The 26044-nt window shown below is 49.7% G+C and overlaps 1 protein-coding gene across 2 annotated transcripts in view; it reads left to right on the top strand.

Moving 5' to 3' along the window:
• The window catches only part of NAT8L (N-acetyltransferase 8 like), a 33941-nt gene extending 8731 nt beyond the window's left edge, over nt 1-25210 (top strand). The window contains exons 3-4 of one of the 2 annotated variants that reach the window (XM_075499602.1): nt 18587-18660; nt 20042-20386. In XM_075499602.1, coding sequence (XP_075355717.1) covers nt 18587-18660; nt 20042-20254 — 287 coding nt within the window. In that variant the 3' untranslated portion in view covers nt 20255-20386. Of the gene's footprint in view, nt 1-18586; nt 18661-20041 lie in introns of both variants that reach the window. The other variant, XM_075499601.1, reaches the window with a different exon arrangement.
• The last annotated feature ends 834 nt before the right edge of the window (nt 25211-26044 follow it).

The raw sequence follows: 26044 nt of genomic DNA on the forward strand, positions 1-26044 counted from the left end.
AATTTTGCAGAGCAATATAACCTATTTTTTTTCTCCATGCATTCAAAAATTCTCTGTAAAGGTAGTCCCTAATTGCCATGACTGTCAGTTAAAGCAGCTGTATTTCAGTTGTAGCCATGACTGGGTGGATATGATGCTTCTGAACGTAAGCTCTGCCTGCAGGTATTTAAAAACCCCAGTACCTGCAAGCGCTGTTCATTAATCTTCAGTACAAGAAGTAATAAGTTGTGTAAATTGAAGATCAGTGGTTTTTTAGGCACAGTTAACTTCTCAAGACCATCAAACACAAGCTGTGCCGGGACTTATGAACATGAAGAGGGCAGGAAAAGCAGGCGTTTGGGTTTTTTTCTGGCTTTGAGTAATTTTTTTTTAATGTTTTCTCTGGTGTTGGATGTTTTCTGGCATGGTTGTATGCAATTTCTCATGACCGTCTTAAGAGAATAAGCCTAAAAAGGACTGCAGAATTTTCTCCACAAGTTAAAATGCAAATTAATTATTCTTATAAAGGGTTTTCAGTGTCTCTTCTTCCTTCTCTTGCTTTCTTAGGAATGGCCAAGACTTAAAACAATTACCCAAAAGTCTGTTTCAGGTTAAGATTTTCAGAATAGCCTAAACTTAGGCTCCGTGTCAGGTATCTAACTAGTGGCAAGGGTTTTAAAACTACAAAGCATTGAGCCCCTCTTGACACTGAATTTTGGATGCAGGAACATGAACTGAAAAATCTTATTCCCAAGCACATTGTTATTTCTATTTAACATTATATTTAGCCTCTTAGGATTATTCAGGAGCGTCTGTGGTCAGGTTGGTTCCTCCCAGTGCACGTGACCAGGGGCCCCAACGCTTTAGAAATTATCGGTTGGTATTGCTCTCTATCTTAAGTCCTCTAAATATGTTGGAAAAAACGGTTTTTAACGTAAAAGCCTAAATGCATGGCCTGATTTTCAAGAAGGCTGTCCATTCAAGCTGTCTCCAAATTTCAGAGCGGATTTCTGAAAATTGTGTATTCCTTCTGTAGACTTACATCTTTGTTCAGGCAGGTTGTATTTAATTACCTGGGATGGGAATGGCTGGCAGGGCTCGGAGCGGCCGCGAGCCCCTTGTGGGCTCCGGGAGCTTGCGGCGTTGTTTACCCGTGTATTGCAGAGCGCACGCTTTTTATTTTGGTAATGCAGTGCTGGAGATCCGTTACAAATAATCACATGTTTGATGCTACTCCCTTCCAGACTGAAGCAAAAAGAGAGACTTTGCAGCGTGTTTTGCCAGTACCTGGTTCTGCATGGAGCTGAGGGATGTACGAGCCTTTGTTGTTGCTTCCTGCATCAGCGAAACAGGGAGCTTCAAAGTGTATTTTTAGATATATTTCTCCCCCCCCCGGAAGCTGAGGAATCAGGGTTTTTTTTCCTGACAGGTGGCTAATGAAAGCAGTCTTAAAGGGAATCCAAAGATAGCAATGTATCTTACGTAGTTTCTATTCACAAATCTATTATTTGTAACCAAATAAGAAGTTTGGGGGTTTTTTGTTTGTTGTTTTAGGGTTTTTTTGCTAAGAGCCAAGTGGAATCACCAAGAAGCCTCATGCCTTTCATTAAGCGTGCATCAAAAATTAGCTCATAGTGGTCTGATTAGAGCCAGGTACAAGCCGTGGTATCTGTTACAGATGGCTTTGAGCCATTCTTTTAAGTCATCTATTGACCCATTGGACCCCAGCAATCAATTAACTATTTATGAAAGCATATACAGTATCATTTATTGTCTTCTGTAACTGTTTGATGAGTGTTTCTTTCCAGAATTGAAAATTTTATTTCTTACAGGATAATTCTAAAATTTAGACCTGGGACTCTCACTGTTTAGTGCCAAGCTGGGTTTCTGCTTTAAAATGAGATTCTGTGAGTGAAAGGAGACTTTTCAAAATTAGGTAACGGAAAACATGTATTACAGGTGTATTTTTAAGTGGCTGTGTGAGATACTGCTATTTAAAATTGGATTTACACAGCGTAAACACTAATAGAAAAATACAACGCATTAGTTGCACATTAGTGTGTACTGCTTGAAATGGTAACTTGCAAGTAATATTTGTCACTCTAAAATTCATGTGCTGCTTCTAGGATTTATCCAAGTGGCAAAACGGAAAACCAGAGGTTTTACAAGAAAACGGTTTTTCGGTTCAGGAACTGGAAAATAAAAGGGAGGATAGTTTTCATCCAAATTAAGCTGATTTACTACTCCCTCTCTGTTTTTTCACTACGAAGAAGCAAAAACCTGTGTTTAGTGGTGAATGTAATACGTTTTTCAGCCTGCAACAAAATTGTTGGTTCTGTTGTAGGCTTCCTTAAGAAGCTAAGGTCAGACCCAAGTATATATTTTAAAAATGCTGATTATGGTAGAGCCATGGTACAGTTAACGTTCATTACCTCCCAGGCAGGTCCCTCTGTTCTTCTTTCCATGGCACTATTAAATATATACTGAGCCAGCGCTGGGACCGCCTGGATCCCAGGCCCTGTTTAAATTATATATGTAGGCGTTTTATACCAGTGTAGTAGTTGAAGAGGTGGTGTCAAGGGGGACCATCTCCGAAGTCCCGGCAGCCGGGACATCCCCTGCGACCCCGGGGAGGACCGAACCGTGCGCGGGTGTCTGGGCCAGCGGCGCTGGGGGATGAGCCGTGCGCAGGATTAGTGCCAGCCTGGCTTTCGTCTGCGTTTTCTTTCCCAGCTGAAGATCTTTGGTGAATTCAGGACAAATGTGTAAATTGTTTTGAATTGACAAAACTGCATTTTTAAGTAAGCTACTCGCCTAGATTTATCCTCGATTGCCAGTAATTGCTATACAAGCTGCTCCCACTCTCTCCTGCCGATGTGCTTGAATCCTGACTTGGAAACCGGCATCAGAGATGCAAGTTTATTTGCTTTTTACAGTTGCAGCTCTTGGTCTCTGTGCTAACGCTGCTAATTGAAATGGGGGGTGATGGACCAGCTGTCCAGCCATGAATGGCTCCTCAGTCCACCTCGCATACAACGCTCATTTCAACAGCTATCGGATAATAACATCTACTATTGGGAACCAATAGTGGTTCCTTGAATTACTTTTTTCCATTTTTTTTCCCCCATCTTCCTTCCCCTGCCACAGCAGTTCTGTATCCCGGTTTTCCGGTCTTGTGTCAAACTGCAATATTTGCGTTTTTTATCCTTTGAATTCTGCTTGGCCCTCTTTGTCCATCCCTGTGTTGAATTCTCCAGTGGGTTTGTCTGGTCTGGTTCTTGCTTCATTCATCACTTCTGGCGTTTCCCAAGAGTGGTGGTCCCACACCTAGCATCCCTCTTTGTATCTCTCTGATCTTCCTCTTCCTCCTATTATACTCTTAAATTTATGTCCCTTTGCTTAATTTCATTCTATAAGTACTTTCTTCTTCTTGTTTGTCATTTAGATATTTTGCATGGTGAGTGCAAGTATTTTGTTGGTAGAATACTCAGAATAACAAAGATGAGAAAATAAACAGAAGTCAGCAGCACGAGGATATTGTGTCTGCTAAGCTGAAAACAGAGTGCGTCAGTGCACAAACCCACGTGTCGGTGATGGTAGGGAGAGAAGGTTTTGCCTAAAGGCAAATGAGCTGCCAACAACAGGGTTTCTTATACCTTCCTTAGAGCATCTGACCTGCATCGCTCCCAGATGTATCTGGGCATGGCCTATTGATCTTTTTCGCTATGATTTTTCCTATAAAACCTATTCTTCCCATTTTAAGAGGATATATAATATCATTATTGCAGTCTGAGTACAGCAAAAAAACCATTTCATTGCTGAGATCAGGGCTTTTTGTTCTTTTTTTGGAGGTGCCAAATCTGTTCATCCTCCCTGGAACTAGATAACAGCATCAGAAACACTGTGTAACACTTCTAGTGGGAATCCAGGGAAGACCTAAATCTGTAGTCTTTCAATTTAAAATAATGTTAAATAGTAGAACTGCAAAGAGAAGCTTTTGAAAATAGCCTGGTTTGGAGCACCTGCCATTTGTAAGTGCTAAGCAATTTTGGATGATGGCTAGTTAGAGACAGCAATAAAAGCATGGCAGATACTCTGCTGAACAGCAGTGAGCTTCTTGGTAAAGTCCTCGTTACTGGAATTGCATCGTTAGTGGTGGGATTTCTTAAAAAAAGAGAGAAAGCAAGGGGGAAGTTACTGCATGAAAGGGGTGCTAATGAGAGATTTTTTTAAAAAAATCCAAACTGTTCAAAAGGGGTATTTGTAAAACACCTTTTCAAGCTTTTGCTGCCTGCAAAGTCAATTAGATTCACTTAATGGTTATGAAAATACATGTCTGGTGTGATTTCAGAGCCTGCAAATGTTCAGAGGATAACACCAAGCTGTGCTTCTCGGGCAGTGATTTTCATTTGGGAATAAGCCATCATCAGGTTTTATGGGGCTTCTTTTGAGCCATCAGTAGTCTGAAAAGCATCAAAGCATCTGCAAGGATTCTTGAGAAGTGGGAACATTTTTCATGGATAACTCAAACAGCTAAAGAGGATTGCAGTGAAATTCTTAAAAAAAAAAAAAAAAAAAAAAAAAAACCAACAAAAAAACCCCTGAAACCATAAAGAAAAATACCCCACATACATTGAGACTGAACTCTGGGACAGTTTGGCTTAAAGATTCTGTGGAGCATTTGCTTTAACTTAATCATGTGCTTAAATCCCTTGTCTCTTGTTGGGAGTTTAGCGTATACTTAGGGGCATGCTTCAGGACGGGTCCAAGTGCTCTTTTGGTATTTACAGGAAACCCGTGACGTAGATGGGAAATGCAGTGATGGAGTAAACCATCGCTTTTTTTGCTCTGTGTGCTATCAGCTGCCTGCAAGATTAACTTATGATGTTTTAGGGAAGACTGGTGCATCTGGAGTTGTTGTAGCAGCTGTGAACCTGCTCTTAGTTATATTCATTCTGCCCCGTCTTGGCATCGGGTGTGGGGTTTAATGTTATTTAGTGTTGCCTTTGTAGTTGGGAAAATCTAACGGATCGTCAAAATACTGCATTTCTACCCAGATTCTTGTGGATTTGCATCTCTCCTGGCTCTGGCTGCTGTAGGTGCTGTTACTAATAAGTTGATCCCATGTCCACAGGTACTTGATGAATGAGCGTGCCACAGGTTGATGGCACAGGGCACAAGTGTCTGCTTTCACAAGCCCGCAGGAGACTGCCCTTCATTTCCCACGTGTCTCCCCAATGGAGTGGGACATGGCCCGTAACCTACTCGCTTCATTGATTTATTTTGGAAATCTCTTCCAAATCCCTGGCTCCTGTGACTGGTATTGAGGCTGGGGCTCAAAGGAACCCCACTCATGGATGTAGGATGCAAGATGTTGATAGATGGTCATCACAGGAGATCTGGGAATAACTGGATTAGGGACTTTTTGGCCTGACTGGTCTGGCACGGTAGTCTGAACACATGGCAAGGGGTTTTTTTTCTTTTTTAATTTTAGAGATGTAGGGATTTACACATGTAACTTTCATTTTCTGTTAATGCATCATCTACAATAGGTCCATTGTCTGTGCCCAGCCTGACAGATGTTCATGTATTTATGGATGTAGAATTTTCTTTTGCTGCCACATTAAATAAATGTGCTAATTTCAGTGTGGAGTAGTGAAGTTCAGTAGAATTACACCTGAGACGCATTGGCTTGATATACTGGAAGAGAGATGTAGAAACACGTTGTTTTTAACAGCGAGGTGTGTTTCTGCATGGTGGCAGTGCTCTGACTTTACACAAGGCATTGCTACCAGTTTGCTGAGAGTTAAATTGGAGCAATATGTGGTGATGGAGGCTCGCGCTGCTTGGGAGGCCTTGGTGGGGTCTGCAGCGTGCTGGGTGGAAGGAGACGATACCGAGGCTTTGTAGAGGACTTTCCTTTTCATTACTTAAGTGACAGAAGGAAGTGAAGTCTTGACCCAGCGTTCACCCTCCTTGCTGTGTAGGGCTCCAACAGAGTCGGTGGGACACACCGGAGCAACCTTACACCAGGGCTTAGCTTGGCTGAGTTAGGTATAAATATAGCAGCCCTTCAGGGATTAAATATTCACAGTAAATCTAGAAAAGTAAGAGGGCTGCAGGCAAGAAAGGTGTTGATTTACGGTGGGAGCCTGTGGTGGGATGGCCATGGGGAGGTGGTACCTGAAGGGCAGTAGGTTGCCTTCACGGGCTTCTCCTGCTGGGAAGAAGCCTGTGTTTATTTTGAAGGAGAGAGTGCCCATTGCTGTAACGTCCCTGGGAGTCCTGGCTGACACAACAGCCTGGCTGGCTCGGGAGGGCTGAGGACCCCCAGACACCATCTCGGGAGGAGCTCAGCATCTCCTGCAGCCAGGCTTTACAAGCGCAGCGGGATGGGAACGCAGCCGTACCCCCGTCTGCTCTTTCTACCTGACCACCTGCGTCACCACCCACTGTGTCGGTTGGTTGAGGGTTGGGATGGAGATGTGGGAAGGTGCAAACACCAGGAGGTGCCTGCAGCTGTCAGTGGGTCGGGTTCAGCCCCACAGCAGCATGGCGGAATGCGTCAGGGTCCGGTCCGGTGGAGTGAGCGCCTCTTTCCCTGCTCTTCCTCAAGAGGGTAGGCTGGTTGGTATGTTATAGAAGAAGAGTCATTGCTGGAGGAAGACCTTTGGTGTTTAAAAGGTGATGGTGTTAAAAGCACTTAGGGAATACTAGGAAGGTTTGCTTCCAGAGTGGTTTGCTAGTCGTTTGTTCATTTATTTATATGGGTCAGGAGTTGCATTTGCTACAAACTGAGGCGTCAGTCATGTTGCTACCTCTAGCCTTGAATGTCAGGAAGGCATGGCAGATCCCCTTTCCAAGGGAAAGGCCTTCTTTCTTGGCATGCTGCATTGTGGTGGACATTGCTTTTTTTGTTGTTTTTTATAACCTTCCATGCCAGGGTGAGCATCTCCCCAGAGACACTGTGATGGGCAGAGAGGCTGTCGGTTTGCTTGGTTGACCCAAGCCTGATTCTCCTTACCAGCTTTATTATCATTTCAATTCCCCTGCTATTTAGTCACCTACTCCTTACCCAAAGGTTAGAGGAATAGGTTTGACCCGTTGGCTGGGGGGCTCATACTAACTAGTCAGACCAGATTGGTCCCGGTAAGAAGTGCCCAAAGAAGCGTCCTTGGCGAGCGGCTGGGGAGGACTGAGGTAGTGAGCTATGCTTCAGTGCCACCCTCACTCCTCGCCTCTTGAGCTCTTCCCAGTCCATTGCAATGGATTTTGGGGGCTCATCTTGGTGTGGCAGACGGTGACTATTCATGTGCTGGGATATGATGGGGGTAAGTTGGTCCCAACTGATTATAACTGGTATCCTTGTTGGATGCCTGAGCTCTGAGAACGGTGTGTTTGTGTAAGGACAGCATCGTTTCAAGCTGCTGTGCTAGAAATAGGAAGAAATACTTATTGCTTGCCATAGGCTCAAGGAGATCAAGCTAAGTACCAACTGACTTCAGCCTGTAGTTTGTAACAAATCTGTGCCCTGAACCTTTTCTTTTTTCCCCCATCTCCCTCTACATTGAGTAATGAATTCTTCACTGTGGTTTCAGAGAAAATACCAACTCCTCATGACTGCTGTTTCATTCCTGTAGATTATTAATACCATGGAAAGTTAGAGGTCGGGGAGGTTTGATTCATTGTGTAAGGATTCTTGTGAAACTCAAGTCATCTGCAGAAAGAAAGGTTTGGAGTGCGGCAGGGTTGTATTTATTGGTAGTTTTAGGAGAGTATCGCGGTAGCTGCTCTTTGCCATGCAGCATTTGGTGAAATGCAGTCCCTGTCCATCAATTCCTGGTATGCCCCAGGAAGGAAAGCGGAGGAGCTGCCCTAGGGTCTGAGACTTTTCTAGTCAGTATTTCTGTACCATAAATATTGCTAACTGCTACTCAGTATTGCTCATCGACTGCTGTGGTCGTGAAGTCCTCATTCAGAGGCTTTTGAGGGCAGCAGGAATGTGCTAAGGGGGGAAAAACCCCATATTCAGAACCACTGAAACATGCTGTACAGCATGTTTTGGCTGAATATATGCATCCTTTACATGACTTACAGTTGAATGTTGTGCCATTGCCCTTTTCTGTCACTTCTCTGCCTTACAGATGTAGATTTGGGGGTGTCTGCAGAATTAGTCAGCACGTGCACCAGCACCTGGGGAGCCCCATCCCGTGTGCGGGGATTATATGCTATAAAATGCAGTTGGTTACCTGCCGGCGGTGACCTATTCCCAGCTTTGCTGTCCTTGGTGCCCCTGAAAGTAATGTAAGCGATGTAGTCCTGTTTTGGGGTGTGTTTTGGGATTTTTTTTTTTGTCTGTCAGTCTTTAAATATGCAAATGTTTTTAGTCCCTCCCTTTTCGCTATAGGTGGGTGGGTGATCTGGCTGTAAGGTAGGGGAAGCACTTCTCAGCCTTATTTTTGACTCCGATTTAAAGAGCTTGCACACATAGAAGGGTTATTCCATCCTAATGTGTCATTATGCCACACCCTAAGTTTGAACCTACGTCTTGGGTGCAATTCGTCTTGCCTACCTTGCTCCTGGCTAAAAGTAGTTGTTTGCAGGGAGCTGGGTAGGCTCTTGCGATGGTCATTTGCAGAAGAGGGGCTCTCCCGGAGGGTCACTCACCTTAAAGGTTGTTGGCCTCGGTTAGAGCAGCATAAAACTCCTTGGAAGTCCTTGTAGAGCTCAGAATTGCATTTATTGTTTAACCTTAAGTAAATGTAGTGTTAGTTTCTCTCTTTGCTGTGAAGCATTTGGTGCAATACCTGTGTAGATACAGGCACTTCTATTGAGCTAAAGGGAGTCTTGGCTAAATTTAGATCAGATGACTAATGATGGATGGCGAAAATAAGATCGATTCTATCCATTTTCCCCGTATGATTTATGGCTCGGCCAACTGCTAAGCTAAAACGAAGTCATTTGATGATTATTGCTCAGTGCCTTTTTACAGTAATGCATATGAAGTAAAAGTCAGCCAGAAAACAACGAATTCTAAAACATCCAATAATTGTAGATTTTCCAGTTTTTTCAGTATTTGGAAGTGGAGAGTGCTGTAATGTAAGTTCAGTACCTGTCTGAAAGCAATAAAGCCATATAGCGAAAAATTGGATGTAGAAGATGGAGACAGAGCTTTAGAATGTCCTTTTAAGGAGCTGGCTTAAAACACAATGAGCAACACATTTTATCTTGTAAACTAATTTAATTAACGAGGAGCTAATTGTAACATCAGTCTTTTGGAGCAGTTGCTGGGAGGACGCAGGCTATCAAAGCTGGCAGAAGGGCCTGATTTCTTTTTTCCTTTAAACTTCTAACTAAAAACCAGTCTAAATTCTAAAGCATTGGTTTACTTAAGGTCTGACTCTGCAGTTGATAGGCTTAGTGTGGATTTTGGATGCATAGGGAACATCTACTCTGAAAGTACTTTAAATACTTTTTTCTGGCTTTGTCCATTTGTGCAGACCAGTCCATTCTGCTGAGCCAGCTCCATTGAGCTGGGGCTCACCATCCAGTTAGCCCTGAGGACAATGGCGGGCCAAAATAGCATATTCTAGTCTTTATCCGCTCCTTTAAGCTATTTAATTCTTTGCTTATCGATAACAATTGCTCGCACGCAAAAACCACAGACAATGTCTGATTTCTCAAACTGTGCTTTCTCTTGATGACCCAGCAGGTAGACCCCAATTGCTAAATCGGTGGTTTTGTCTCTTCTTTCTCTGTAGCGTGTTCTTCTTTTCAATAGCAGAGAGCAGAGTGATGGACCAGGCTAAACATGCCCTGATAACCAGCGTACTTCTAATCCCACATAACTGCTTCCGCAGCTTTTTCTTGAACAGTTGTTATAGGTTGGCTTTATTACAGTCTGTGCTTTTCAAGGTGCATCACGGCCAGCAAAAAGAGCCAGATAGAAGATTTTTGAAGTTCTGCTGTTGCACTTCTTAATATAGCACCCCCTGAACTGTGCTGGAAGGGCTGTCTTTACCCTGTCTGCGGCATCACCTGGATTTCTAGCCATCTCATCAAAAGCCTGTTCCTGAGATGTGCCGAGCGCTTCCCAGGGCTTTGCTGAGCTCCCCCGGTGCTGTCACGCACGGAGACGCTCCGGGCCCCGCGGGACTGAAGCCTGTTTGAAAAATCAACCTGTCAAGTGCTGACATGGGCTATGGCCACTAACAGCTTGCGGTGATCCAGGCGTTTGGGCTGGGTCCTCCTGAAGCTTTACAGGAGTAAGGTGCATGCATAGGAGCTGTCACATAGGTGTTTCAGAGGAACAGGGTGAGGTTTAAAGCAAAGGTTTTAAGAAGATTAGAAACGTCTGCGGGGTTACATCCCCAGCAGTGACAGCAGGAGATGCTGTTTAGGACCAAACCTGGCCACTTTCTGAAGTCTGTTTGCTGCAGAATGTATTTTTTTTCTTCTCCAGTCAAAATATTAGAGTGAAAGTAAACTATAGCTAGCTGTCAAAATCTTAGGGGTTTTCCAGGGGCTTTGACACCCCAAAATGGCATACCTGTGATAAAGTAACTGGGTGCTCTTGAGGATGGACCAGCTCCATCAGGAAGCATGGAGCAGGCACTGATGAAAGTCAATTCTTGTACTGTTACTCTAAATTGCAACCCCACCACCCTTTCCATCCCCAGGTGAAGGTAAAGCCGGGTTGCAGGAAAACCTCCCGCTGGGACCAGCACCTGTGCAGCGTGTGCTGCTGCTCCAGCTTTATCAGCAGCGGCACGTTACGGCGTATACCAGTATGAATCCAAATATGCTTGTGGATTTGCACAGATGTTGAGGCCAGCTGTTGCCTGCAGTCCAAAACCCCTTCACCTCCCACATCTCATTTTATGCTTGGGTTTATCAGCTGCAGACACCACCTCTGAGTTCCTGTCTCCTGGGGCGGTTTGAGACCTGTTGCTGTTGTGGGTCGTGGTCACGGTGTTTCTGGTAATGAACATGTGTGGAACTGTGCTGTGGCCGTGTTGCAGGTGGGATGCTGGATGTCACTGCCATCCCTCCGATCTCCTGCTGATTGCAGCTCTGGAGGCTTTGCTTGAGCTTAGAGATGGTTGCAAGTAGCTTCAGCCCTCGGTAACAACAACAAAGGTGAAAGATAGCAAGGATGGAAAAGAAGGTAGATGGAGAAGTAGCTGAGCTGGTTGCTCGGGACCAAATCATCCATCTCTTTTCATGCTGTGTAGGTGATCTCATTGCCTGCTCTCCAGATGCCCCATGAATCAAGGGGTGTCACCCACCCTCGGCATATAGATGTGCTGCCCTGTGCTCTTTCAGCAGGGAATTATTTATAACGGGGCAATGAATCCTGCGATGGTAGGTTACGTGGAGTTATTTATGGGAAGGAAGGGGTCCCACAGCATTTCTAATTTCATGCATGAATAATTCTTGTGTGTCCCTGATGTTTTTTGCTCCCCCACGCCTGGGCCTTGTCTGGTGTAGAGGGATGCTCACGGGTGTCAGGAGTGTCGGAGTCAGGGTCTCTCACATCTCACCCAGTTTCCATGGCCATAAACTACTCGGAAATGCCATTATTTTGTAGAAGCCCTCCAGGAATGCCTTTTAACTGAAGTCAAGTGTAGAGTTATTGGCAGAAATTGTTGGAGCTGTTACGCAGCCCTGCTTGAAAGCAAAGGGGAACTAGAAGGGTGAAGGGGAGAGAAACTCAAGACATGGGAAAGATGGAGGTAAGGAGAGATAACGTGCCCCAAACACAGAAACAAATCCCTCCCTGGTGCAGCTAGCTGAGCAGTTGCAGTCCGTAGCAGGTTGCCTGTCCTTGGTGAGTCCCTGCACCCCAACTGCCTGCATCTGTGGCCAGGCAGCAGCTGATGTGCCACGTCTGTGCCCCAAACTCCTCGCGCCAGCAGCCCTCGCATCACGGCAGCCACACTCCCCCAGAAGAGCCTCCGTTCTCCCTTGACACTCATGTAACTCGGCTGGTCTGCCCCGCGTTTCGCCGAGGATGGAGGGGAAGGAGGAGGGAGAGTTGCCTCAAGGGCTGAGTTCCTCTGCTCCCTCTTCAAAACCCAGACGGGATAAAAGGGCAGGGACTTAAACAGCGACAGCAATACACGGCTGGGGCACAGCCAGCTTTGGGCTGGGGACTCTGTCGGCTTGCTGCCGCACACGGCCTGTCTCGCTTAAAGCAATGTATATAAATAGCATTGGCAGGAGGAGAGGCGAGACACTGAGCTTTGAGGCTTTTTACTCTGTTATCTATAAATAAGTAACAATTGCACAGCACTGTGTCCAGTGCAGGACACCCCCTGGTTCCTTCTCTACCGTGTTGCTCAGACCACCCCTGCTTGGCAGAAAGGGCTGCTGCTTTGGCCAAAATCACACCGAAAAATGGCACTGGATGCTGAACAAGTGACTCCAAAGGCAAATATGTAAAGCTTCATGATGCGACAGCATGTTGCATTTCCTCTGTCCCGGTATTTCGGTGCGGTGGTGTTGCACCGGGCTGCGCTGCAGTATGCCAGCAGGTCGCAGGGAGCAGTTTGGGAGCATTCGGATCTCTAGGATTAGCAAGCCTGTTGGTTTTGGCAAGCTTCCCTGTAGGTATATTAAGAGCAAGGGACACAGGCAATTGCAGGTCCTGTCCTATGGGAAGCACAGGGCTGATTTTAGGGGTTTTTTTGTTTGTGGTTGGTTTTTTTTTTTTCCTCCTTTTGCCCCTTTCTAGCAGCCTGGAGGAAAATCTAGGCCAGAGAGGGAGATTTTCCCTGTGCAGGATGCTGCTCCTCCCTGCAAAGCCCTGAGGACACATACTGAGCCGGTGGGCAGCCTCCATCCCCTCCCAGAGCTCACACACCTGGCCTGGCCAGAGTTTCCTTCGATATCAGCATCCTTTTCTCATGGTGGCCAGTCCTCAGATGCTTTCCGGTCTCTGCTGTAAGCATGCAGAGGAGCTGGTGTTCACCTGGCAGGCTCCCGGCAGCGGTGGTAGCTGCTGAGCGGCTCTGCTGGTCCCCTCGTCTGGATGATGCTCTGAGGACATCACCCGGGACAGCTTTGAGCCGGGAGCGCAGTTACTCGCATTTGTGTCACTGTGACTTGCTGAAGCAGAACTGAAAATTACAGTTCGTGCTTGAAAGGACATTGCCTTGAGAAGTTGCATGTATGTCTGGAAATTATGTTCCTCGAATAACCCTCAAAGAGTTAATAAGAGCTTGGCTGCAGGAGATAGCAGTGCCACCCTTGAAGAAAGAGGGAAAAGAGTGGCCTGATTCTGGGCAAGGTTTCCATACTTGCCCTGTGCTGAGCTTCCAAGGAAAACTTCCCGCAGGGGTGCAACCCCCACCCATGCAAAATTAGCACCAGCAGCTGGTGGTGGCCACAGAAGCTGCTCTATTTTCTTTCCAGCCCTATGGAAAGCAGGGATGGGTTTCATCTGGTTCAGCCCCGAACCCCCTCGCCGCCCCGGTGCGTGGGTGCGGGCACAGGGGAGGACCCAAGTGTGAGTTCAGGACGTTTTGGGGCGGCAGAGCTTTGCTTGCTCCTGTAGAAATACTAGAATTTAGTAGAAAACAATGGATTTTAAAAGTACCTGGCAGACAGAGCTTTGCTTTGTTAGAGCAATGCACACTGTTAAATTCTGGGGTTTGGGGTGGTGGTCCTCGGGCGCTAAGGGACTTTGGAAAGCTGTGGGAGCCTGCTATAGTCAATCATGCAGGACTCGTGCTGGTGGGGAAGGCTGATGTCTCATTTTCCCCCTCTTTTCTAGCAGTACTCTGCTATTGCTTTTGGCTCCAGTCTTTCCACCCATCCACCCACTGGCCTTTTATTCACCGAAGGGTGTAGAAGAATTTGCAGCAAAAATAAATTAATTTATTTTCTCCCACCATCCTCGTCGGCTGCGTGGGGGAGAGCTGTGTAGCTCATGACGGCGGAGGAGAGTGGGAGAGGAGGCTGGGAAGCGCAGCCGGGGATCACGTGGCACGTCCTGCCTGGGCAGGAGCGGTGGGCGCCTTGGGCGGAGGATGAACGGCCAGCGCGGTGCCACCGCTCCGGGGAAGTCCTCGGGGCGTGGGGCACGCAGCGGGGCGTGGAGCCTGAGGGCAGCCTGCGCTGCGGGAGAGGGGTGGCGGATTAGGAGGATGCTCTCCTTTGGTCCTCAAAAGCTGGGAAGCATCCTTGAATTTAGAGCAGAAAGACACTGCCATCATGTGTGCTTTCAGGCCCTGGGTGCTGTCAGCTGAGGAACCACGTCTGACCTTGCTGTGAAGCATGAGCAACCCAAAGTCATCTTCCCTGTTACACGTCACAGCCGTTTTGTGCCTTTTCCATAGATGTGTGCATCCCAAGTTTTCGTTTTCATAAAATGGTTTGGGTTGGAAGAGACCTTTAAAGATCACCTAGTCCAAACCCCCTGCCACAGGCAGGAACCATCTTTCAACAGACCAGGTTGCTAAAAGCCCTGTCCAGCCTGACCTTGAACACTTCCACGGATGGGACATCCACAGCTTTTCTGGGAAACCTGTTCCAGTGTCTCACCTCCCTCATCATAAAAAATTTCTTCCTTTATTGCGGCTTTTGCCTGTGAGTTCCTGAAGTCGAGACCCTGCGTGGTGAGGCAGCGGGCTGGGGGAGTGGAGAGAGCTAAGCGCGGTGGTGGCGGTGGGCTTCCCGTGGCTGCTTCTCCTCACCTTTGCCTGTTGGCAGCCTGGAGGGGCCGAGTCGGATCGGGAGGCAAGGGACAGTGCTGCAAAGAGGCTTGGTGTTGGGCTGGGAACAGCTAATGCCTCCAGTAGGTACCTCCAGAGTGGTGATCACAGGGCAGCTGGAGTTAAATGCAAGAAGTCCATGAAGAACAGACCTTGGAGTAAATTTTCTTGCAGGGTCAAAAACCTAGAGAGGAGTTTAGGGCAGGGTGAACTGGAAGGGCTTTGGATGTCTGTAGCGATGAATTGTCAGGGGGACTCTGGAAGATGCAGGCAGCTGGGAGTGAATGCAGAGACAGAGACGCTGCCACGAGATGAGGATCTGAAGGGCAGGGAGAGTTGTAGCCGTCAGGATTTGTGTTTATCTTTGCAGCAGTGATTATTTTCAGATAGCAGTGTGAGAGAATAAAACATCAGCTCCCGCTATTTATAGCACTGCCAGCAATAAGGCTGTTGCTCATTACTGACAGGTGAGGTGAAGTTAATTTTATTTCATCCTAGGTATGAAAAAGTGCAAAACCAAAACAGGCTCTGAGTCAATCCCCTTGGTCCAGAAAAGATGGGACAGAGAGCCCCCCAGCCCTGGGGTGATTTTCCCAGGGTGCTTCCACCCCGCTCCGGAGTAAGTGCTGCTGGAGGGGTGGATACGGTGAGGAGCTGCAGCTGGCTGGGATTGCTGAAAACATGTTGAGTTTAGGTAAAAAGCAAAATGAAGACCTTCAAAGCTCCTGCTCTGAAACTGGAGGGTTAGCCCAGAGGAGAGGTGGTCTCAGTGCAAGCTCAGCAGCATGTGGTGGGACCCCAAAACAGCTTTCAGTTGCAAATCCCCATCCAAATGGGAGTCAGCTCCCTGGAGGAGGGTATTGACAACCCCACAGGTGAAAGCTACTCCTGGGCTTGTGGCTTTGGAAATGTGAGGTGTTTTTAGCAGGCTGAAGGATCTGGCCACTGGTGATCCTCAGAGCAGGCGCAGACGTGGGGTGGGCAGCAGGGTAAAAATCTTGGGGACTGATGGCACTGCTGTAAACGAGAGCCGAATACAACTCGCATTGTTTGAGCAGATGTGTCTTGTCTGCTGCTAATTATAAGCGTTGCGTGCACAACACACACTGGGAGATGTGCCAGATACTACTTCTTTTCACGTTGAACTCAAAATCATTATAATTAAGCTTTAAAGTTGTAAGTAAAAACTAACAAGGAGTGCAGGTTTGCCATCATGCTTCTTGCAACCAGGCTGGTCCCCGCTGGGATGGCCGGGTGCGAGGGTATGGCCTCCCTCCTGGAGGACGGTCAGAGGGGGGCGGGGGTGCGAAGGGCCTTGTGGGCTCTGCCATGGCAGGCATGTCCAGATTTGCATTTTATATAGGCAGAAGACCTAAAAATACTGGAAATGTGCTGTTTTGCAAAGGTGGGAAGTGTGTTACTGGTTGAGCTTTAGCAGCCTCTCAGGCTTGGTGGGCACAGAGGAGAGGTGCTTGCGAAGAAGGGAGAATCAGGAATAAGAGCAGGAGGCAATCGGGAAAGTAATCGTGTAACCTCGAGCCGAGAGGAACCTAGGTTGGTATCTCTGGTTTGAGACAGACAAGCTAGTCTTGCTGAAGAAGCAGCTCCAGGAGGAGTCACCGCACATAGGGCTGGGTGACAGGGGCACGGTGGCTGTGCCACCGGCTGTGGCTCGGTGGGCACCGGTCGCTGGCTGCTCTGTGGCACTTTTTGGGGCTGCCTCAGGACCAGGTGGGTGCCAGGGGACAGCACTGAGTCCCCAGGGGAGCAGCCCCAGGAGTTGTTTCTCATCCCTGCTCCCCGGACATGGGGGGACTCATGAATTCCCTTTTTGGGCTATGCCACGGGAGCTGAAATGGGCGGCTGTGCACGTAGGGGTAAGGATCACCGCGGCCCCCATTCCATGGTGTGCTTGCCGCGTGGCCAGCGGCGTGATGGATGGGCCGGGGGGTGCGCTGGGCAGAGCTGCCACGTGACGAGCGGTTTAAAAACAAGGCTGCGGAGCAGAGAGCGGTGAGCTCGCAGCCCTGCGATTTGTATTCAGAGAGAAGGCAGGAAGGCTGCTGGGTTTCAGCGCTTGTAGGTCTTTGTCTGGGGTTGTGTCTGAATAAATTACATCTTGAGATCCAGGTGAGTGCAGGGGAACAAGCCGCACTGTCAACGCGGCAGCGGAGGAGAGACATCTTAACTGCTCGTGATAAATGGGTCAAGATGCGTCCCGGTGATTTAGAAATTAGCTGTTGACCTAGATAGCGACAGCGTAATGACTTGCTCGCAGTGGGAACAAAAGTGAGCGTCGCTGGAGCTGCGCGTCGCTCCGGCGGCAGGGACGAGCCCGAAGTGCTGGGTTGAAGCTGGGCTGGTTCCCCACGCTTCATTTGTACCCGGCTTTTCCTCGGCAGCTGGGCTGTGCCGTGGGGAAGCGCGGAAGACCTTGGCCGTCTCTTTCTGACGGCTTTGCTGAGTTGCAAGGTGCGTTTGTCCCGCAGGCAGCAGCCGGGGAGGCACTTCCCGCCGCTCCGTGCTTTGCTCTCCTGCAGTAATGAAGGGCTCTGAGTTGCCTTGCTCATTTCCCCATTCATTATTTCAGTTTGAAACAGAAAAAACATTTTCAGTTCATTTTGCAGGGGGAGTGATGCCGTGTGCCCCTGAGCCCCTACCCGGGCTGTTTAACGCCGGTCCTTACGGAGATGTGCCATGCGTTTGGGTCGGGGCAGTTGGCAGGGCTGATGCTCGAGATGGAGCTGCTGCCCAAGTCGGGTTTCCTTCTGCCCGGCGCCGGGGAAGGAGAAGGCCGCCCGCTGCCTGCGGCAGGTCGCAGCACCCCAGGGGTTTCTCCTGTGATGGGATCCTCTTCCTCTGGGAGAAGCCGTGTTCGTCCTGAGCGCTGAAAGTCCTTCTTGGCAAGAGACCTGTCAGTGCCCCTCGTTAGCTGCCGTAATTGAATAGTGGCTTTCTTGGGTGTTAATTAAGCAATATCCAAGCTCAGGTCGCAGTTGTCCTGTGCTGGCAACATTGGTCTTTTCAGTTCCATTCAAGACACTTTTCCTTCACCAGGATTTTCTGTGAAGATCTTTAGTTAAGACCCGAGTAATTCATTACTTGAATTTCATTTGGGTTTTTGGTTTGTTTGGTTTTTTTTAAGTCCCCTTGCTGGTCTGGCCAAGTGATGCTGTAATACTCCAGAGTTACAGCAGTTTCTAATTGCGTGGGCTTGAATGTTTGTTGGCCATTATGAGCAGTGGGAGAGGATGATATGGGTACCTCTCTTCAGCAAGGTCCAGTTTTATTTGAGCTTCATAACTGGGGCTGTGGTCAGAGCGCTTGGGACCCCGAGGTGCTTGCCCCAAGCCCACCTGGGTGCCCTTCAGGCTGCTGGGCTTTGATTATATGAGTTTTGCTTTGGCCTCTTGAAGGCAGCATCTGCCCTACCAAGCCTTCAGCCCCATTGCGGAGCAGCAGTGCTGACCCCTGCACCCCCCAAAGCAGCCGCCTGTTCATTAGGCTGCGTCCTCGTTCCTGGAGCAGCACTGCCAGCTGACTGGTGCCAGGGTGCAGTTAAGGATGGGCTGCTTTTGCTCGCTGAAACTCTACGTGGCTGTGGCCCGAGTTGCTTGAGCACCATGTTTCCAGCTTATGAGATGCTCTCGCCTGGCACGTGCCAGCAGGGGAGGAGGAGCAGCAGCTCCAAAGCAAGGGGGGTCTGGCCATGAGCACCCCAAACTGCAGGGGAAAAAAGGGGGGGTGAGCCTGATCTTGGCTGTGCACAGGAGATACTCTTTCTGGGGGCTGTATGTGGCATTTTCCCCTGTTTGTGCTTTGCTGGCTTTCGTGATCCTAGTTTCTCGTCTCGCTGCCCAGTTTGGATTTTCCGTTTGAAACTGTCTTAGGCAAGTCCTGCACTGAGCCCCTGAAGTCCGCAAGAGGAGGATGCACTCACGTATCCAGACGTACATGGGGGGAGGTCAGAAATAAGCCGGGCCTCGTGGGTTGGAGAAGGGGCTGGCAGGAGGATGCTGCAGGGAGGCCAGGTCCTCGTGCTGCTCCTGCACACGCAGAGCAGCGCTCGCGGCTCTCCCGGTCCCCTCAGGGTGCAGCAGCCAGCCCTGTTCGTCCGGCAAGGCTGCGGTCATGGCTGTGAACAAGCTTTGGGTGCTGGCTGAGGCAAAGTGTCCCTGGGGAAGAGGGACAGTGTTCCTCTGCTCCTGGGGGCTTGCAGCAATTTCTCTGCACTGGATTGCCTTTTCCCTGCCGTCGCTTTTCCAGAGTGTTTTCCATGCTCCTTTGCGTGCTGTTTGCAGTGGTGGGAAGGTGCTGAGATTTGAGGGGAAACAGCCGCACCAGTGCCCGGGTGGCATTGCTCTTGCATTGCACCCAAAAAGCAGTATCCTTATGAGTGCCAACAAGAGGTTGGGACCACGGCGGGGTGTCTGGCCCACAGCAGGCGCAGGTTTCCCAGACCTAGGGAGGTTCTACCACCTCCCCGTGTCCCAGCCCTGCCTGCTGTGCCCTGCACAGGGGCTCCCATCCTGCTCTGAGCTGGCTCCCTGCCTCTCGCCACAGCAGCAGGGAAAGGGGCTCAGCCTTTCCCTCCCCTCACTGGCACCTCCGTCAGATCCTGCCCTCCCCGGTCACCAAGGATGCTTTGTGCACCAGCCTGTGCTGCTCCCCCCTGGGCTCCCTGCCTGCCTGTGGCCAGCCCTGCTCGCTTTGGAGACCGCAGGTCTGCCCAGAGCACATCCGCAGCTCTCGGCTGATGAGCCCGAGGATGCTCTGCCTGCACCGCAGACGAGCTGTTCGCCTGGAGACGAGAGCCTCTGGAAAGCGTGGCTCCTAGCGGAGGAGGAGTTTGGCAGCAAAGCGTACAAGGGGCTGCCTGCGCCGCTGCTGGGTCTCGGTGGGATGCAGCGAGCAGCCAGAGGTGGGTTGTGCTGTGCTGGGAGGGATCTGGGACTCACTGCAGTGAAGTTACTGGTGGGACAGGAGAGCGTGACTGCGTGCGGGTCAGAAGTTAGCCATCGTGTGCCACCACGAGCTAAGGATCGCTACCCATCTGTGACGGCAGCCAAATGTACTTTATAGCGCTCGGTCCCTAGGAATCTCACGTTTTGGTTTGTAGCGACTTTCCCGTGCGTTTTCCTCTGGAAAACAACATTCCTTTCACAGTGTCAAGGGAAAAGGAAGCTTGGTCCTTATTTATGGAGGTCCTTAGTCCCCACGTGTGACAGAGAGGTGATTTCTGACCCCAAGCCCAGCTCCCATCGACGCGTTCGTAAGCGGGTGCCTTGCCCGTTTTGCCCGTCCGAGGCTGCCGGTAGCTACATGTGCTGCTTTATCTCCTGCAGGCTCCTGCTTCTGGGTCGCCGTCCTGGACGGCAACGTGGTGGGGATCGTGGCGGCGCGGGGCAACGAGGAGGACAACACAGTGGAGCTGCGCCGCATGTCCGTCGACTCCAACTACCGCGGCAAAGGGATCGCCAAGGCCCTGGGCCGCAAAGTGCTGGAGTTTGCCATGCTCAACAACTACTCCTCCGTCGTGCTGGGAACCACGGCCGTGAAGATGGCAGCCCACAAGCTCTACGAGTCCTTGGGGTTCAAGCACGTGGGTGTCGTCGAACATTACGCCCTGCCAGGGATGACACGCTCCTTACTGGAGAGAATGTTTTTCCAGCTCCGCTACCACCGCTACCGCCTGCAGCTGCGGGAAGAATAAAAAAACCCAACCAACCAAACGAAAAAAAAAAAAAATTTTCCCCTCCTCCCCCTTCAAAAATAATAAATTGCCCTTCTATTTCTCGTCACTGTTGATTTGCCAATTTTGGGTTGAGTTTTTGTTCCCTCACGGCATCTCTTGGTTTGCTCCGTGCAGCTCGACGGTCCGGCCGAGCAGCGCTCCTTCCTCGCATGCTGTAGGTGGTGGCGCTGGGAGTCCTGCGACCTGGCGGGGCGGAGCGGGGCGGAGCGGCGGCCTCTCCTTCCCAGGTACCTCCGTAAAGCACAGAAACTTTAACTGCAAAATAGTACCACTGCTCTGGTGTACATAGTCTTCTCCTTTTCCAAATGTAAGATAACATAGTGATGCATTCATAATAGTGCAGAAATATTACTTGAATGCAGTTTTCAGTATTTCATGCACCAGTAAGTAGAATATGCATTTGTCTTACCGTTATTTACTGGTTAATAGTTTTCAAAAAAAAGGTGGGGGGCAAAATCCCCCCTGCCCCAACCCGCTTGCTACAATGCATGAAGAGGAAAGCGCGTGCACGCACTCAAACACATCGCACTGCCACCACGGCACTGGTGTTGCACTTTTTTGGATGTGCCTCATTCTGCCAAATGTCTGAGAGACCCTGGGTGCATCCGGTAACCACGACTCCGCTCCATTCCCCCCTCCTTCCTAAGCCAGCACAGACTTGGACCGGCTGAACTCTGAGCCCCATTGTACCATAGTGTGAAGTTAAGATCAAACCTAAATATCTCTTGCGCTGTTCTGTAGCCACGCGTAACCTGCAGTCCTGGGCCAGACTCCGCATGTGCGTTGGACTTTCTCTTTGCTGCCTTTTGGGGTTTTTTGTTTGTTTGTTTTTATTTTATTTTTAAGGGGTTTTTTTTTTTATTTTTATTGTTGTTATTATTTTTAGTTTGGGCTTTTGCTGAATGGTGTCATTGAGGCATAATGGAGGCTGCAGTTCCTATGGCAACACATTTGCACATTAATGTGCGCACCAAATCGAACCACTTCAGAGAAGCAACGTGTGACAGATAATAGCATTTTGGGGAGCGCTGGGGGGGGGGGGGGGGGGGGAGCATACTTATTATCTTAACCAGCTGCTTGTTTGATAAATGTAGATGGCCTCACTGCAGCCTTCCATCAAAGGTAATTAACTGCTTTAATGATGTCAGATTTGTGAATTGTACAATGCAAAAAGCAATGCAAAGCAGATCCGGCATGTGTCTGTACCCGGTATGTATGTACAGTGCCTGCCAACTAAAGAATAACCAAGACTACAGCTTCTTCTAGCCTGAGATATCAACTTTTATAACTTATTTAAACAAATAGCAACTTTGCATGAATTACGTCTTGGGGGAAAAAAAGATCAGTAGGTTTTAATTTTTAAAACGTGGTATCAGAAGTATAAAGAAAACATTTCTGGCTGCACTTAATTTGGGGTGGGTGGAGGGGTTCAGCTCCGTTAATACATTTAAAGGGAAAACACCTTTAATTTAGTTCCTGAGGAAAAAAAAAAGTTACTATTTTATGAAGTATTATGCGTGCGTGAGGGGAAAAAACCCCCAACACCTATCACGATGAACTTGATGAAAGGGTAGAGCGTGCGTTAACCACGCTTGCACTCGCAGACACAATGGAAGCATCAGTGGGAGAGCCCCAGAAGGGAGGCGGCGTGGGGCACGCGGAGAGGAGAGGAGCCGTGGGGCGGACGGGGGCAGGCAGCACGGACCCACGCGTGGGATGCTGCCTGCCTCCCACCCGTACCCGGGGCTGCCCTTTCCTCTCCGGCCGAAAGCTTTCCCAGCGCTGAGCCGGGCCGGCGGAGCTGCAGGAGCTCAGCAGGGAGGGGCTCGCCCCGTCCCCGCCGGGGCCGCGGTCCGGGCACCGATGCCAGGGACGGAGGAGCCGTTTGGCACAGCCCCGGTAGCGCTCGGTGCTGGGCTCGGTCCAGCCTGTAAGGAGCCGGAGGGGCAGAGTCCCCGTGTGTGTCCCAGCAGTAAGGGGGGAAGATGAGGATGGTGAAGGGCACTGTAGCAAGAGACCGTGAGTTTAATTAACAAAATTTCTGTATGGGGCACTATATTTTTAAAAGTCTTTCTATGCTGTACATTTCTCCTGAAGCTGAAATAATGTACTGTTGGTAGGGGTTTTTGTATAGTGTACAGAAATTGGCAGAATATTTTCTTGCTGCATTCAGTGATTTATTAACCGAAGTAAAATAGACAAATATAAAGTGTTAGCAAAAGTTGAAAGAAAAAAAAAAAAAAACCACAAAACAGTTTGTGCCTTTTTTAGTTTATTTTTCTGTTGCTATATAATCACTGCACTAAAACCTTTCCAGAGAGGAAAAAAACCAAAACTAGTCTCTTAATAAGGGAGGAATACGTAAGCCTAAATTGAGTGTTAATTTTTTTTATTGGGATATTTAATTAAAAGAATGTTGCTGGTTTTATTTGATACCTGTGCCTTTGTAATAAAACTCCACATCCTGTCAGAAAAGCCAAACCTGGAATAAATCCCACCAGATCCCACAGACACAGAAGTACCATCAGGTTACCAGTATTTTCTTTAAAAACGTGTAAACCTTAACTGATGATGTTACAGAATCTGATCGTAATACCTGTTGAGTTGCCTGGGAAAGAGGTGCTTTGGAAAGGTGCAGCTTTCGGGGTGCTGTCTGCATTCCTCCCCGGGCACGCCGGCTGCCGGAGATGCATCGATAAGGATTGAGTCGTTGCCACTTGGCCGGTAGCTGATGAGCAAATTTCTTCCCTTAATGCTTCTGCCAGTTGCTTTGTGACCAGGCTCTTTGGAAAAAATCCCGGTGGTTGCTCCCAGCTCTCCAGCCGGGACAGCTCATTTCTGAAGGAAAGGGCTGGCTGACAAATAGGCCGGGTTTTGCTTTCCTCGGAAGATGGAGAGGGCTGGTGGGTGAAACACCGCTGATCCCAGCCCGGGATTTTATTAGGGAGCCCACGTGGCTGCCATGGTTGCATCCCCGGTAGCAGCAGCGGGACGGGGGTACAGGACCTCCGGCGTTGCTGCTGCTTTCCCACCCAGAGCTGCTCTGAATAGGATTAGATAAGGTTGGGCTTAAAAGTGATGCTGTCGTTTTGTCTGCGTGCATGGGAATTTTCCCTGAATGTGATAGCTCGGGCTAAGCTCTGGAGCCAGAAAGCCTCTGCCTGCTGCTCTGCGTGGCCCCTGGGCTCCGGACCGTGCCGGGCTCACCCGCTGCCCTCCCCAGGGTCCAGCCTGCCTTGCCCTCGCTGCCTGGGCCGGCGTGCTGGTAGACCGTGGTGCGGTTCACAGGGTGACGTGTTGAGGCTGAACTGCCTTTGGTGATCCATCCACTGCGCCTCTTTTGGGGTGCACTGGTTTAAACAGCCTTGCATGGAAAAGTAAGATGCCACAGCTCATCACTTGTGCCCCCAGTACTGATTTTGCAGCCACCCTTGGGGAGCTTCTTGCTTCTCCTACACCAGATAGCTGTGGTCAGCACAGGCGTGCATTGGGACCATCACTGTCCCCCTTCCTCCGGGCCTGAGCATCACCTCCTGACTGCTCCCATCCCAGTTCAGCATCTGAGTGGTGCAGAGCAGCACAAGATGGTTGTGGGTTTGGTCCTGAGCAGGAGAACTTGTGGTCTGGACCTACTGCCAGAAACCCATTGAGAGCCTATTGCCGGTTGTCAAGTCTAATTCCACAGAGACTCCCATCAGCGTGAGATGGTGGGGGATGCTCCTAATTTATTTTGGTGGTTTCTCCTTCCGAGGACACTTCTAGCTGGAGTGTGGGGAAGCGTGGAGCATCTCTTGGGTCTTAGCCTCAGTTAGTAAATGTGATGGCTAGGAAGACCGCTTCAGATTTAGGCGGAGGATGTGTTGGAGATGTGAAGGAACTTCCCCCAGCTGTGCCAGGTGCCTGCTTTTACTTTGCTGCGCACGTGGGTTGTCACAGCCCACTGCCCTTGGACTCTGTGCTGTGCGGTGGCACTAGGATGCGGTTTCCTCCCCTGGCAGCTCTTTCCTTAAAAGCATCGTGGCTTTTTCTGCCAGTCCCTGTGCAGCGGGCACTGCTCGAGTGTCCTCTGCTCGGAGGAGACTGGGGCAGAGCACTTGCTCAATGGGGAAGGCACCTTAGGGAGTCAGGGTATAACATCCATGTAGAGGTCTCAGAGAAAGAAAGAAAGAAGAAGAAAGAGAAAAAGGGCGGGGTGGAACTTTGCATTGCTGTGGCTGAGGTCCACAGCCTCGGGGCTGCCCCAGCCCTCCGGCACAGCCTGGGCAATTCCCTGTGGAGTGAGTGGGAATGCCCTGCGCGTCCTGAGCAAACTGGCATCTCAAGCACACGTAGTATTTGGCAATAAGCTCTGTGGGAAGCTTGGTCCCTGAATGGTCCCAGGCCAGTAACGCTGAGCAATCAAAGCAACAAGGAAAGTGGTTTCTAATCTTACTTGAAACCCTTGAACTGGTATTTGTCGTAAAATAACGCTGTGTTTTCCCTCTGTGAAGCAGACAGCACCTGCAAGATGCTTGGAAATGGCAGCCGTAACTCATCTCTGCTGGGAGATGCCCTTTGCAGCGCTTCTTGCCACAGAAAAGTTTGGGGCACTGCCATCAGCTGAAAGCTGTTCTTTTCCCCTACCTCGCCGCTACCGTGCGGTATGTGGGACGGTGTTTCTGAGCAAGCCTTTCCCTCTCCCTGAGCGTGCTGCAGGCCGTACCCACGCACAGACTGAGTCTCGGGAGCTGGGCTCTCACCTGCACGGTCCATCCATGCCCGGCTCGGGGAGCAGCTGAGGAGGTTGGGGCTGCTGCAGGTCACTGCCCGCTTGGGGAGGAGATGCATGGCCGTGGGGTACCTTGGCTGCGGGGCTTTTCAGGCTGGCTATGGTGGAAGGAGATGGCTGGCGGTGTAGTCAACCCTGTCAGGGAGAAGCAGGCTTCTTTTAAAAGATGTTTGTCAGAAGGAAGATGAATTTAACGGTATTATAAGGAGACTGTAAGGATGCTCTGTGCCCGGCGGGTCTGAGGTGCGGTAGTGCTGCGGGGTTGAGCTGGTTGGCTGCTGCAGGCAGTGTGCAGTGGGGCTGGCGTGGGGCGCAGAAGCAGGACCAGTATTTACGGTGCTGCAGAGGTAGTTGCATGCCCAAAGCCAGCAGCATCGCAGCCCTCAGGGCACAAGCCATTCCTCTTCCGCTACGTGCAGGATGGATGCACCTAAATCCTTAAAATCCCACGGGCCAGCTCTGCATCTTGACTCGTTTCAGCATCACCCTGCAGCAAATGCAGGGGGTAAATGACCCTCGGGACATCTGTCCCCAAGGCTGGGACCTGGACAGTCGTTTCCCCTGTGTTGTCCTGTTGTCCCCATGTGAAATGGGGCGATACTTTGTGTCGTGACATCTGAATTTAATAGTCCCTGTGTAGGAGAAGCAGGACTAAGGGTCGGCAGGTGGCTGCTGGGGTTGGGATGTGCCTGCTGGGTTCCCAGTGCCGCACACCTCAGCGGGAGCAGCAGGTCCTCGGTGCCTGGGGGGGTCAGGCCCCTTCCTTGCGGTGGCAAACTGCACCTCGGCACCGGGGAGAGCGGGGTGAGGCCGTGGAGGGCGAGA

The sequence above is a fragment of the Mycteria americana genome, chromosome 4 (assembly GCF_035582795.1).
Source record: "Mycteria americana isolate JAX WOST 10 ecotype Jacksonville Zoo and Gardens chromosome 4, USCA_MyAme_1.0, whole genome shotgun sequence".
Lineage (NCBI taxonomy): Eukaryota > Metazoa > Chordata > Aves > Ciconiiformes > Ciconiidae > Mycteria > Mycteria americana.